Here is a 12,773-nt window from a genome sequence, read left to right as displayed (position 1 = left end):
TCCCCTTATGTTACCTTGCAGGTATCCCCTTATGTTACCTTGCAGGTATCCCCTTTCCCCTTATGTTACCTTGCAGGTATCCCCTTTCCCCTTATCTTACCTTGCATGCATCCCCTTTCCCCTTATCTTACCTTGCATGTATCCCCTTTCCCCTTATCTTACCTTGCCCTTGTCGCTAGAGCCCTGATGGCGGATGGCACTCTCAGGCATCCTCAGTTCACTCTGGAAGGCTGACGACTCCTTCACGGCGGAGCCGATCCCACTGCTGGGGCTGCGCTTCACCAGGGCCTGAGGACGATGGCAGGTTAGTTAGAGGAGATATTAGACTGTCTAAACACACACGCATTCAAGACCACAATTATGCACACGATCACACACACACACACACACACACACACCTATGCTAATACGTCAGTGAAAACACAGACAGGCAAGGCATGCAGATATTATGACGATCAATATAAATCTGTCTACATTAATTACTTGAATGAATTCTGTTTTAAAGTTGAATCATGTCAGCCAGTTAAATTCTGAGATGTTTAAGTTGTACTACTTGATAAAACAGACACACAAAAAAGAAAAAAGACATCGTGGATGGATTCCCTAGCTTTAATAACTACATCCCAAGCTAACTGGGTACTGATGGTTATGAGGATAAGCAAATGGATGGAGTGATATAAGTGATATAGCAAGCCAAAAAGTTACCGCAGCGGTTCTCTTCCCATGGTGACCTGAGGTATTCGGTCTCACCTGACAGGTACCGTCCTCCTTGGCCCCGCAGTCACAGAAGAAAGAGCCGTATTTGGCATAGGAGATCTCGTGGTCTTTGTGACAGACCTTGGCGCACACTGTACACACACCTACCCCGTCCAGCATCTTACACGTGTGACAGTGGTACCTAGAGAGGGAGAGGGGAGGTTGACTTATAACAGTAGAGACATCTCAATAACCCTGTTCTTTTCTCCTGAAGTGTAACACTCGTATAGAACACCACCTCCTAGAAATGTAAAAGCATTGGGATTGGTTGGTTGGTTGGGGGTGGTTGAGTGAGTTTGCAATCCCACCAGATTTCGTACACGAGGCATTTCCTGCACACTTTGGCAGAAAGTACAGATTATTGGAACACAGTCTATGTGAAGGTGGAATACTGTGAAGGAATGGTATTGATCACATAAAGGGGGGGGAGGCTTCTTTTACCAATGCTGGTTCATGAACTCCTTCTGGGTGATGGTGAAGGTACACAGCTTATTGCACTGGGAGTCTTCATCCTACGACACAGCAGAGAGAAATCAGCTTGGTTTCCCCCCCCCTCCCATTTCCTCATTATTAACAGATACGGTATTCCCGCCGATATTCCCGGTATTCCCTCTCCATTACACTCAGTTTCTCCCTACTGAACACAACTATTTGCTTTTTTTCTCTCAATTAATCTCTTCCTTGATTCCTCGCACCCTCCTCCTCCTCAAAACGCACGGGAGAAGAAAGTCCGAGGAGAAGGACCTTGAACCTTCTCCTATAACACGGTTGAGGAAGAGACAAAAAGATAGGCTGGGAGGAATCACAGAAAGACAAAATGGAGGTAGAGCCACGGTGCGGGAAATGTTTCCTGAAATCCCAGTGTCTCTAATAGTGAGACAGCTGATGTGAAGATAAAGTGGTTCCTTACGGATTCCTCCAGCCTTCTCTTTATCTATCCTATCTATCTCTATTCCACACTATATAAAGTACCTATCTATCTCTATATATTTCTATCTATTCTACACTATATAAAGTACCTATCTCTATATATTTCTATAGTACACTATATAAAGTACCTATTCCAAACTATATAAATCTCTATATATTTATATCTATTCCACACTATATAAAGTACCTATCTATCTCAATATATTTCTATCTATTCTACACTATATAAAGTACCTCTATATTTCTCTCTTCTACACTATATAAAGAACCTATCTATGTCTATATATTTCTATCCAAACATGATATAGGGCGGTCCGTACAGAGTCCTCGGCCTGTGAGTCATCGTCCTCCACAGCCAACTCGTCAACCCAGTCTGAGTCCACCTCTACAGCCTTCTCCTCTCCATCAACCAGCAGCACGGAGGAGCCCTGGCCACTGCTCTGTCTCAGGGCGTTCATCACATCAGCCAGGTAGGAGATGATATGACAGGAGCACTCAAGTATGCTGGCATGCTGAGGGGAAAACATGAGAGTGAGAGAGGTCACATGGCAGTTCAAAATATAAAATGATTTTTTTTCTCCCCTTCTTTCTTTTTTGATTGAATTACTACTTACTTTTCCCTGGGACACGTTTGCACTCACTTTCTCCACAACGTTTTTCTGGGTCAGGTACTTTTTGCTGTAGAAAATAACAGATATATATATCTATTGAATCTAACTGCATATTTAACACATCGACTATCACACAGATCTAGTTAAGAGTTTACCAATAATATTCACATCACCAGTTCTACACATCAGTAACAAAACATAAAAATACTATCATCATTTTTTTTACGAATGTCTTACCATCTGGTCAGCCAGTCGATGGCAGCGCGATGCAGCTGCAGATGCCCCGCCCCCTGACCGGCGCTGGCTAGGGTCGCCATGATCACCATGAGTTCCGGGAAGCCAGCGCCGTCCCCATTGGCCAGCATATCTGTTGCCATGGGGATGAGGGTGGAGAGCAGGACGGTGCACACGCCCTCGCCCACCTGGCTGTTGTCCCTGACAATGTGCGTGGTGAGCACCTGGAGAAAATATTTTTAAAAAGTTCCAACCAATCAGTTTGGTCGACAGGTGTTAATTATTGACGATAATCCACGTAAAGTATGATATTTCGACTTCGTTGCTGATACCAGGGTCTGGTATCACGATACCATCACGTTACTTAACACCAAAACAATACCACAGTAAACAAAATAAAAAGCCAATTAGCCAAAGAATGGCCCTTAATCGAGACAGGTCTGTGAAGATCAATATCATTACATTTAGAATGGATGCATTAAATTAATCAATTATTCAATCATGCAAATCAATTTGACTTTTAAAAAAAGATTTTTTTTTACTACCTACGTAACATAATGGTAATCATTTATTTGAACAGTAAATCAAGATGTCGCCACGGTCTAGTCACAGTATATATATTCTCTTTTTTTCTACCATGTTATTGACTTGTTTATTGTTTACTCCATGTGTAACTCTGTGTTGTCTGTTCACACTGCTATGCTTTATCTTGGCCAGGTCGCAGTTGCAAATGAGAACTTGTTCTCAACTAGCCTACCTGGTTAAATAAAGGTGAAATAAAAAAATAAAAAAAATACAGGTAGATTCATATTCAATAGGAGTGTGTGAATGTAGAGTTATAGAGCTCGTTTTGGTGCTGATTTCATGGGGCTACAGACGAAAAACAAATCTGCTTCCCTTCGGTATTTATTGTATTATACTGATCAACAACATTTACAAAAAAATAAGCAATCTGTTCTTTTATAAAAGTGTGCCTGTCTCTTTAAGACCCATGACGTCACGCACACTTTGAAGCTGGAGCTAAGACAATCTTGACTGGGACGGACGAGAGGCAGGCGAGACAAAATGGATGAATAAAGTCGTCGGAGCAGCTTTGAAATCAGCAATATTTTGCCCCGTGTTTTTGCATATTATCACAAACTAGGTACTAGCGTTGTGAACTGACGTTAGCTTCAGCTGGAAGCTAGCAAAGAAAGTTAGCCTACAAAGCTGGAAGCTTCCGGTATCTTCTTGCATTGTAACGTGTTCTATCCTGTGTGGACAGTTATACATGCTGTGTCGAATTATTAAAGTGTGTTAACTTTTGTGCATCTTAAGTCGTTATGCAGCATTTTCCATCATAATTGCTTAATTAACTCAGGAACCACACCTGGTGTGGAAGCACCTGCTTTCAATATACTTTGTATCCCTCATTTACTCAAGTGTTTCCTTGATTTTGGCAGTTTTCTGTAGTTGAGACTGTTTAATGTTGACCAGTCTTCAGAACCGCTTTTGTGCTGACACACACACACACACACACACACACACACACACACACACACACACACCTGTAGCAGCGCCCTGTTCTCCTGCACCGTCTCCAGATGCTCCGAGTCCTTGGGTGGCGTGGCCGTCATGCGGGTGAGCCACGACTGTAGCCTGGACGGCTCCACACACGCCAGCTGGGCCAGGGAGCCACACAGACACAGCAGGCTTGGGTTGGGACTCTTCTCCGCTTTGAGGTGGAAGTAAGGAAGGAGAGGTTGAGGATATGAAAGAGATGGTAGAACTGAAAACGCTCATGGAAGGAACTTGAGAAACTAGAGTAAAAGGGTTTAAATCAAGATTAGGATGAACAGGTCAAGTCTCTGGTTGGTCAGTATATACAACACTTTGGTCTGGGAGGCAGAACTGGTTTGGGATGGGAAAACAAGGAGGAGTGTGGGTAAACTTACTGAGCTGGAAGAGTTTGGTGAAGAATTTCAGCACCCGGTTGCAGAATTTAGCAGAAAGGTTTTCATTGGCTGTAGCCATCATGATCTGAACCAGTTCTCCACTGAGACACAAAACAAGAGAGAATGTTAAGAGATCATCGGCAGCACATCCAATTGGCTTTGGGAAGATAAATAACAAAATTATATAATTACTCCTGTCTATACAGAAATAAAGAAAATAATCAAAATTACTACACCAGAGAGCATGATTTAGTTTACTGTCTAACAGTCGAGAAGTGAGCATGTTGGACAGCGTACAAATATTAAATACCTTGTCAGCTCGGGGATTTGATCCAGCAACTTTCCAGTTACAGGGCCAATGCTCTAACCAATAGGCTACCAGCAAGTTAGTTATATTATAATCCTACTGACTAACCAATCTACTCATCACATTAGGAAAAGCAGGCTATTTTACATAAGACTGCAAATGCCATGATAGAGGCATGATTTACATAGATTTTTTTTGGGGGGTGAAAAGATCGCTTCCCCAAAGTTGAAACTCACGATCCGCCTATGAGACTGTCGTGAACTGCAACACGGCTTAGTCTGCGGTCGTGTGGCGGAGAACACATACCACACCCCGTGGGGATTGAACCCACGACCTTGGTGTTCGGTAAGAGCGCGGCTCCAACCAACCCGAGCCATCAGACGCACCTGAAGGAGAAGAAGTCTTCCATGGCCTTGCACACCTGGCTGCTCTCCAGCTGCCTCTCCAGATACTGTAGACACTCCTCCAACACAGACTCGTCCAGACCACTAAGACAAAAAACACATTTAACTCAATTACAGCTGTCAATCTCTTTGAATAGGTCTCAACCGACTTTTCACTATTGATGGAGGGGATCGTTTTTCTTAGCCAAAATACTCAAGCCCTGTCAAGTTGATTAGGGGGATCATTGCTGGACAGCAATCGTTCAATTCATTTCCGCTCTGGGGGGGGGGGGGGTCATTAAAATTGACTCAACTCCAGTCTTAACTGCTCGGGTCTAACTGCTCGGGTCAAAGTTCAAGTCTCACCTGTTGGGGTCTGAGTGGTTGGCGATGATGTTGTAGCATCCTGTGACCAGTCTCTGGTAGACGTGGGCCAGGAAGGTGTCTGACTCCGCGGGGCCCAGGATACGCTCCAGAGAGGTAGAGCAGATCTCAGCCACGCTCTCTGTACTGCTCTCCAAGAGGAGGGGGAGCAGAGCATGTACCACCTGGGGAGGGTTCAACTCCTCAGTCCTGGAGAGGGGACAGAGAGAGAGAGAAAGAGAGAGAGAGTGTTAGAGAGAGTGTTAGAGAGAGAGAGAGAGTGTGTTAGAGAGAGAGAGAGAGAGAGAGAGAGTTAATGCTGCTCTCTTGGAGGGGTTCAACTCCTCGGTCCTGGAGGGGCGGGTGAGAGGGACGAACACTTCAAATACTAACGGCCATGTCTACAATAATTTCCAGTATGGAACTAATTTCTGTGGAGCCAGTGCTTACTAGCGCCAGGGAAGTTACGGCTTTGATGAAACGGCTTTGATGAAAACACAAACCCCAAGTCAATGGGAGAATCGTATATTTTATCCACAAGGTATATTAGCTTTGCAATACTGGAAAGTGTTTATGTAATATCGACTGTGTGAAAGTGGCTGCTGCTGGTATTAGAGAATAACTTACACAATGAGGTCTCCGGTGAGGCGCACCAGGGAGAGGAGGATGTGTTTGAGAGAGGAGGCCAGGGCCAGGGACTGGTTACTGAGCGTGCCCAGATGAGCCGTCTGGATGGCACTGATGTAGCTCTCGGACGGGATGGTGTCGTTGGCAAACGCATTACGCTGAGAGAAGAAGAGACGAGACAAGTTAAGTCGGACACGTCATTATTCTCAAACGTCAGTTAACGAGGGCTAGTTAACGAGGGCTAGTTAACGAGGGCTAGTTAACGAGTTGAACCAGGTGTGACAGAGATGGAATATATATATACTGCATGGAACAACTGACAGTTCCCCAGGAAAGGTTTGACAAATCAATCTCTCAATCATGTCATTCATTCAATCAGTCATTATGCTGAGGGGGAACACAGGCTGTATCCCAGACAGTCATTATGCTGAGAGGGAACACAGGCTGTATCCCAGACAGTCATTATGCTGAGATGGGAACTACAGGCTGTATCCCAGACAGTCATTATGCTGGAGGGGGAACAGGCTTATCAGGCTCATGTATCTGTGTGTGCTGGGAACCACTAACCAGACATCCTTTAGAGGAACCGTGCATCCCAGACAGTCATTATGCTGAGGGGTGAACACAGGCTGTATCAGACAGTCATTTATGCTGAGGGGGAACACAGGCTGTATACCAGACCGTCATTATGCTGAGGGGAACACAGGCTGTATCCCAGACAGTCAATTAATGCTGAGAGGGAAACAGGCTGTATCCCAGACAGTCATGAGCTGCGAGGAACACAGGCTGATCCCAGACAGTCATTATGCTGAGGGGGAACACAGGCTGTAGTCCCAGACAGTCATTATAGCTGAGAGGGAACACCGCCTGTAATTCCCAGACAGTCATGTAGTGCTGAGAGGAGAACACAGGCTGTATATCCCAGCAGTCATTATACTGAGGGGGGAAGACAGGCTGTATCGCTAGACAGTCATTATGCTGAGGGGAACAGGCTGTATCCCAGACAGTCATTATGCTTGAGGGGGGAAGACAGGCTGTATCCCAGACAGTCATTATGCTGAGAGGAACACGAGGCTGTATCCCAGACAGTCATTATGCTGAAGGGAACACAGGCTGTATCCCAGACAGTCCATTATGCTTGGGGGGCGAGACAGGGCTGTATCCCAGACAGTCATTATGCTGAGAGGGAACACAGGCTGTATCCCAGACAGTCATTATGCTGAGAGGGAACAAGCTGTTTCCAGGACAGGTCATTATGCCTGAGAGAGGAACACAGGCTGTATCCAGACAGTCATTATGCTGAGGGGAACACAGGCTGTACCCAGACAGTCATTATGCTGAAGGGGGGGAACACAGGCTGTATCCCAGACAGTCATTAATGCTGAAGGGGGGAACACAGGCTGTATCCCAGAACAGTCATTATGCTGCTGAAGGAGACACAGCTGTATCCCAGACAGTCATTATGCTGAGGGGGAACACAGGCTGTTACCAGACAGTCATTATGCTGGAGAGGAACCACAGGCTGTATCCCAGACAGTCATTATGCTGAGAGGACACAGGCTGTATCCCAGACAGTCATTATGCTGAGGGGAACACAGGCTGTATCCCAGACAGTCATTATGCTGAGGGGAACCACAGGCTGTGTATCCCAGACAGTCATTATGCTGAGGGGGAACACAGGCTGTATCGCAACAGTCATTATGCTGAGGAGGAACACAGGCTGATCACCAACAGTCGATATGCTGAGAGGAACACAGGCTGTATCCCAGCAGTCATTTGCTGAGGGGGAACACAGGGCTGTTATCCAGACAGTCATTATACTGGAGGGGGAACACAGCGCGCGCCGCACCCCTCTCAGCGGTACACACCCATGTAGCCGATGTTGGGGAACTCGTTGGTGTGAATATTGTTCCAGGTCTCACACAGCGTCTGGCACGGCCGACGCGCAGGTTCTGCATCACATTCTGACCTGAACGAGTGAAGGAACACACCGTTGTTTGAGTGAGAGGAGGACTGAGGGGCTCTGCTTGTCTTCTGACTGAACACCAATAGACTTTACTAGTATTGCTGGACTAGATTTTGCTGACATATATATTCATTTCTCTAGAACGTGCCCAAACCATAAGCCCACCAGTACGTACCGAGCAGGTTGGCTTTGCAGCGCATGGCCCTATAGACAGCCACTGCAGGCGTAACCCTGGAGTTTAGCCTCTGATAGCTTGTTCTCTCCTTCCTCTGGTAGGCTCATCAGAAGGTAGGACCTGAGACACACACCAAATCAGTCATCATTCCCCAATACAAAAACACACATATTTTTTCAGGATTTACTGCCACTGAGCCTTATTATTTGAAGACATATAGTCGTTCCGCCCCGACGGGAGAACGCAGTCTCGGTCGTCCCGCCTCGACGGGAGACGCAGTCTCGGTCGTCCCCCTCGACGGGAAGACGCAGTCTCGGTCGTCCCGCCTCGAACGGAAACACAGTCTCGGTCGTCCCGCCTCGAACGGGAGAACACAGTCTCGGTCGTCCCGCCTCGACGAGACACCCAGTCTCGGTCGTCCGGCTCGAGCGGGAGAACGTAGTCCACAGTCGTCGCTCCCGTACGGGATGAACGTGTCTCAGTCCGTCCGCCTCGACGGGAAAACGTAGTCTCGGTCGTTCCGCCCGACGGAGAACGTAGTCTGTCGTTCCGCCTCGACGGGAGAACACAGTCTCAGTCGTTCCGCCTCGACGGAGAGAACACACGTCTCAGTCGTTCCGGCCTGAGCGGGGAGAACGTAGTCTCAGTCGTTCCGCGCTCCGACGCGGAGAACACATGTCTCAGTCGTTCCGCCTCGACGGGAGAACACAGTCTCGGTCGTTCCGGCCCTCGACGGGAGAAACACAGTCTCGGTCGTTCCGCCTCGACGGGAGAACACAGTCTCGGTCGTTCCGCCTCGACGGGAGAACACGTCTCGGTCGTTCCGCTCGACGGGAGAACACAGTCTCGTGTCGTACCGCCATCGACGGAGAACGTAGTCTCAGTCGTTCGGCCTCGACGGGAGAACACAGTCTCGTCGTTCGTCTCGACGGAGAACACAGTCTCGGTCGTTCCGCCTCGACGGGAGAATAACACAGTCCTCGTCGTTCCGCCTCGACGGGAGAACATGGTGTCAGTCGTTCTGCCTCGACGGGAGAACGTACGGTCTCAGCGTTCGCCTCGACGGGAGAACAGTGCGGTGTCCAGCTCCGTTCTGCTCGACGGGAGAACCGTGTCTCGGTCGTCTCCGCCTTCGACGGGAGAACATGTCTCAGGCTCGTCCCGCCTCGACGTAGGAGAACATGGTGTAAGTCGTTCTGCTCCGACGGGAGAACGTAGTCTCAGTCGTTCCGCTCGACGGGAGAACAGTGTGGTCGTCGTTCTGCCTCGACGGGAGAACGATAGTCTCAGTCTTTCCGTCCTCACGGGAGAACATGGTGTCAGTCGTTCTGCCTCGACGGGAGAACGTAGTCTCGGTCGTTCCGCCTCGACGGGAGAACACAGTCTCGGTCGTCCCGCCTCGACGGGAGAACATAGTCTCAGTCGTTCCGCCTCGACGGTGTCAGTAAAGTGTTAAAGAGAGAGGACAGTGGATTTCTCTCACCTGGTGAAAGCTGTGTACACATCTATGAGCTGCAGTGTAGCAGGCAGCAGGTTTTTGGTGATCTCTGAGGGCTTGAGAGGGTCTGTCTCTGCCGCCACCTTAGAGAAATGCTCGTCCAGGGACACCTGGACCTTGGAGATGACGGCGTCCAGAGTATAGATGGCCTGTAGGGAGGGGACCTGGTGCAAGGGCAGGATGGAGCTGGGGTCCACGCAGGAGAACGCTGAGATCTATAGGAGGAGGAAGGTTACACAGACATGAATGGCTCTGAATGTAATCTATATTAAAATGATGCATCATTTGTAGGAAAATCTGTAAATAATATAACGCCGTTGATTTATTGAGCATTGAACAAACACACACAGTTTAATATTTGTTCAAACATGAACACACAGTGTCACACTAGGGCTAGGACGATACCAGTATCGCAATAATTTTATCCATGGCAACCATGAAAACACCTGCTGTATGTAAAAATAGTGTGATATAGTTTGGAAAATACATGTGACTCTGGATGGACCAAAAAACAAAAATGGAGGTTTTGTTTTCCTTAAATATAAAAGTTAAAATTCGCTTCATGTTTCGTTTTCTTTGCCACGATACTGGTATCTTCCCAACTCTATACCACAACCCACCTGTCTAGCGATGTACTCTTCGGCCAGCTCCACGTCGTACTTGACGGTGCTGCACCTGGAGGAAGCCACCTCGATCAGAGACGTCGCTTGGTCTGCCTTCATCCCCTGAGTCACCAGGTGCTCCTGAGATTGACCAGAGAAAACAGAAGAATTAACAGTCAAGAGTTTTTCCATTTCAGTTTAATCCAACAGGTGGTTTATCCATCCATAAGGGATAGATGGAATCCAAATGGTTGAAATTATATCAAATCTAGTTACAAAACATGAATAGATTCCCATTCTTATATTTATTACTAAGACAACAGCTTCGAAGATAACGAAGAAAAAAATACGACTGCTTGTCTGAGGGGAATGACTGGATAACTGACTGGCTGACTACTGACTGACTGGATAACTGACTGGCTGACTACTGACTGACTGGATAACTGACTGGCTGACTACTGACTGACTGGATAACTGACTGGCTGACTACTGACTGGCTGACTACTGACTGACTGGATAACTGACTGACTGGATAACTGACTGGATAACTGGCTGACTACTGACTGGATAACTGACTGGATAACTGCTGACTACTGACTGGAGTAACTGACTGACTGGCTACTGACTGGATAACTGGCTGGCCGACTAATGCTGATAACTGACTGGCTGACTACTGACTGGATAACTGACTGGCTGATACTGACTGGCTGACTACTGACTGGCCTGACTATTGACTGGATAACTGGCTGGCTGGCTACTGACTGGATCTGCTGGCTGGCTACTGACTGGATAGACTGGCTGGACTGGCTGACTACTGACTGGGATAACTGGCTGGCGTGACTACTGAACTGGATAAGCTGGCTGGCTGACTACTGACTGGATAACTGGCTGGCTGACTATGACTGGCATACTTGAACTGCTGACTAACTGACGACTGACTACTGACTGGAAACTACTGACTGGATACTGACTGATATACTGGACTGGATAACTGACTGAACTACTGACTGATAACTGACTGGCTGACTACTGACTGGATAAACTGACTGAACTATGACTGGATAACTGACTGACTGGACTAGCTGACTGGATAACTGACTGAACTATGACTGGATAATGACTGGCTGACTACTGACTGGATAACTGACTGGCGTGACTACTGACTGGAGTACTGACTGGACTGACTGCTACTACTGACTGGATAACTGACTGGCTGACTGACTATGACTGGATAACTGACTGGCTGAATGACTATGACTGGAGATAACTGACTGGCTGACTGACTACTGAGTGGATAACTGACTGACTGACTGACTACTGTGGATAACTGACTGGCTGACTGACTACTGACTGGATAACTGACTGGCTGACTACTGACTGGATAACTGACTGGCTGGACTATACTGACTGGATAACTGACTGGCTGACTACTGACTGGATAACTGACTGGCTGACTACTGACTGGTAACTGACTGGCTGACTACTGACTGGATAACTGACTGAAACTACTGACTGGATAACTGGCTGGCTGACTACTGACTGGATAACTGGCTGACTTGACTGGATTAATGGCTGACTACTGATGGCTGACCTACTAACTGACTGACCTAATAACTGACTGGATAACTACTGACTGGATAACTGACTGGCGATACTGACGTGTAACTGCTGGCTGTACTGATGGATAACTGACTGACTGCTACTGACTGGATAACTGACTGGTGAACTACTGACTGGATAACTGCTGGCTGACTACTGACTGGATAACTGGCTGACTACTGACTGGATAAGCTGGCTGACTAACTGTACTGGTGACCTACTAACTGACTGACCTAATACATGACTGGATAACTACTGACTGGATAACTGACTGGCTGACTACTGACTGGATAACATGGCTGAGCTGACTACTGACTGAGATACTGACTGGCTGACTATGACTGGAATAACTGGCTGACACTACTGTACTGGTTGGATAACTGACTGGCTGCCTGATGACTGGACTGAAACTACTGCCTGGATAATGACTGACTGACTACTGATGGATACTGGCCGGCTGACTACTTGACTGGATACCTGGCTGGCTGACTACTGACTGGATACTGACTGACCTGACTACTGACTGGATAACTCTGGCTGGCTGACTACTGACTGGATAACTGACTGGCTGGCTACTGACTGGATAACTGGCTGGCTGACTACTGACTGGATACTGCTGGCTGATACTGATCTGGATACTGACTGCTTGACTTACTGACTGGGATAACTGACTGACTGACTACTGACTGAGATAAATGACTGGCTGGCTACTGACTGGATAACTGGCTGGGCTGACTACTGACTGGATAACTGACTGCTGACTACTGACTGGATAAACTGACTGACTG

The 12,773-nt window shown here is 47.4% G+C and overlaps 1 protein-coding gene across 1 annotated transcript in view; it reads right to left on the bottom strand.

Annotated features, from left to right (window-relative positions):
- Positions 1–12,773, bottom strand: part of LOC112069506 (E3 ubiquitin-protein ligase UBR4) — a 129,482-nt gene that overhangs the window by 65,420 nt on the left and 51,289 nt on the right. The window contains 17 exon segments of the mRNA XM_070438569.1: positions 163–288; positions 751–898; positions 1,198–1,268; positions 2,007–2,198; positions 2,301–2,364; positions 2,535–2,755; positions 4,079–4,245; positions 4,466–4,566; positions 5,159–5,260; positions 5,522–5,728; positions 6,146–6,303; positions 8,012–8,074; positions 8,115–8,166; positions 8,283–8,332; positions 8,334–8,406; positions 9,770–9,999; positions 10,405–10,527. Of these exon segments, the coding sequence (XP_070294670.1) occupies positions 163–288; positions 751–898; positions 1,198–1,268; positions 2,007–2,198; positions 2,301–2,364; positions 2,535–2,755; positions 4,079–4,245; positions 4,466–4,566; positions 5,159–5,260; positions 5,522–5,728; positions 6,146–6,303; positions 8,012–8,074; positions 8,115–8,166; positions 8,283–8,332; positions 8,334–8,406; positions 9,770–9,999; positions 10,405–10,527 (2,148 nt within the window).

This window comes from Salvelinus sp. IW2-2015, unplaced genomic scaffold (assembly GCF_002910315.2).
Source record: "Salvelinus sp. IW2-2015 unplaced genomic scaffold, ASM291031v2 Un_scaffold1034, whole genome shotgun sequence".
NCBI lineage: Eukaryota > Metazoa > Chordata > Actinopteri > Salmoniformes > Salmonidae > Salvelinus > Salvelinus sp. IW2-2015.
This window is presented reverse-complemented; position numbering and strand designations above follow the sequence as displayed.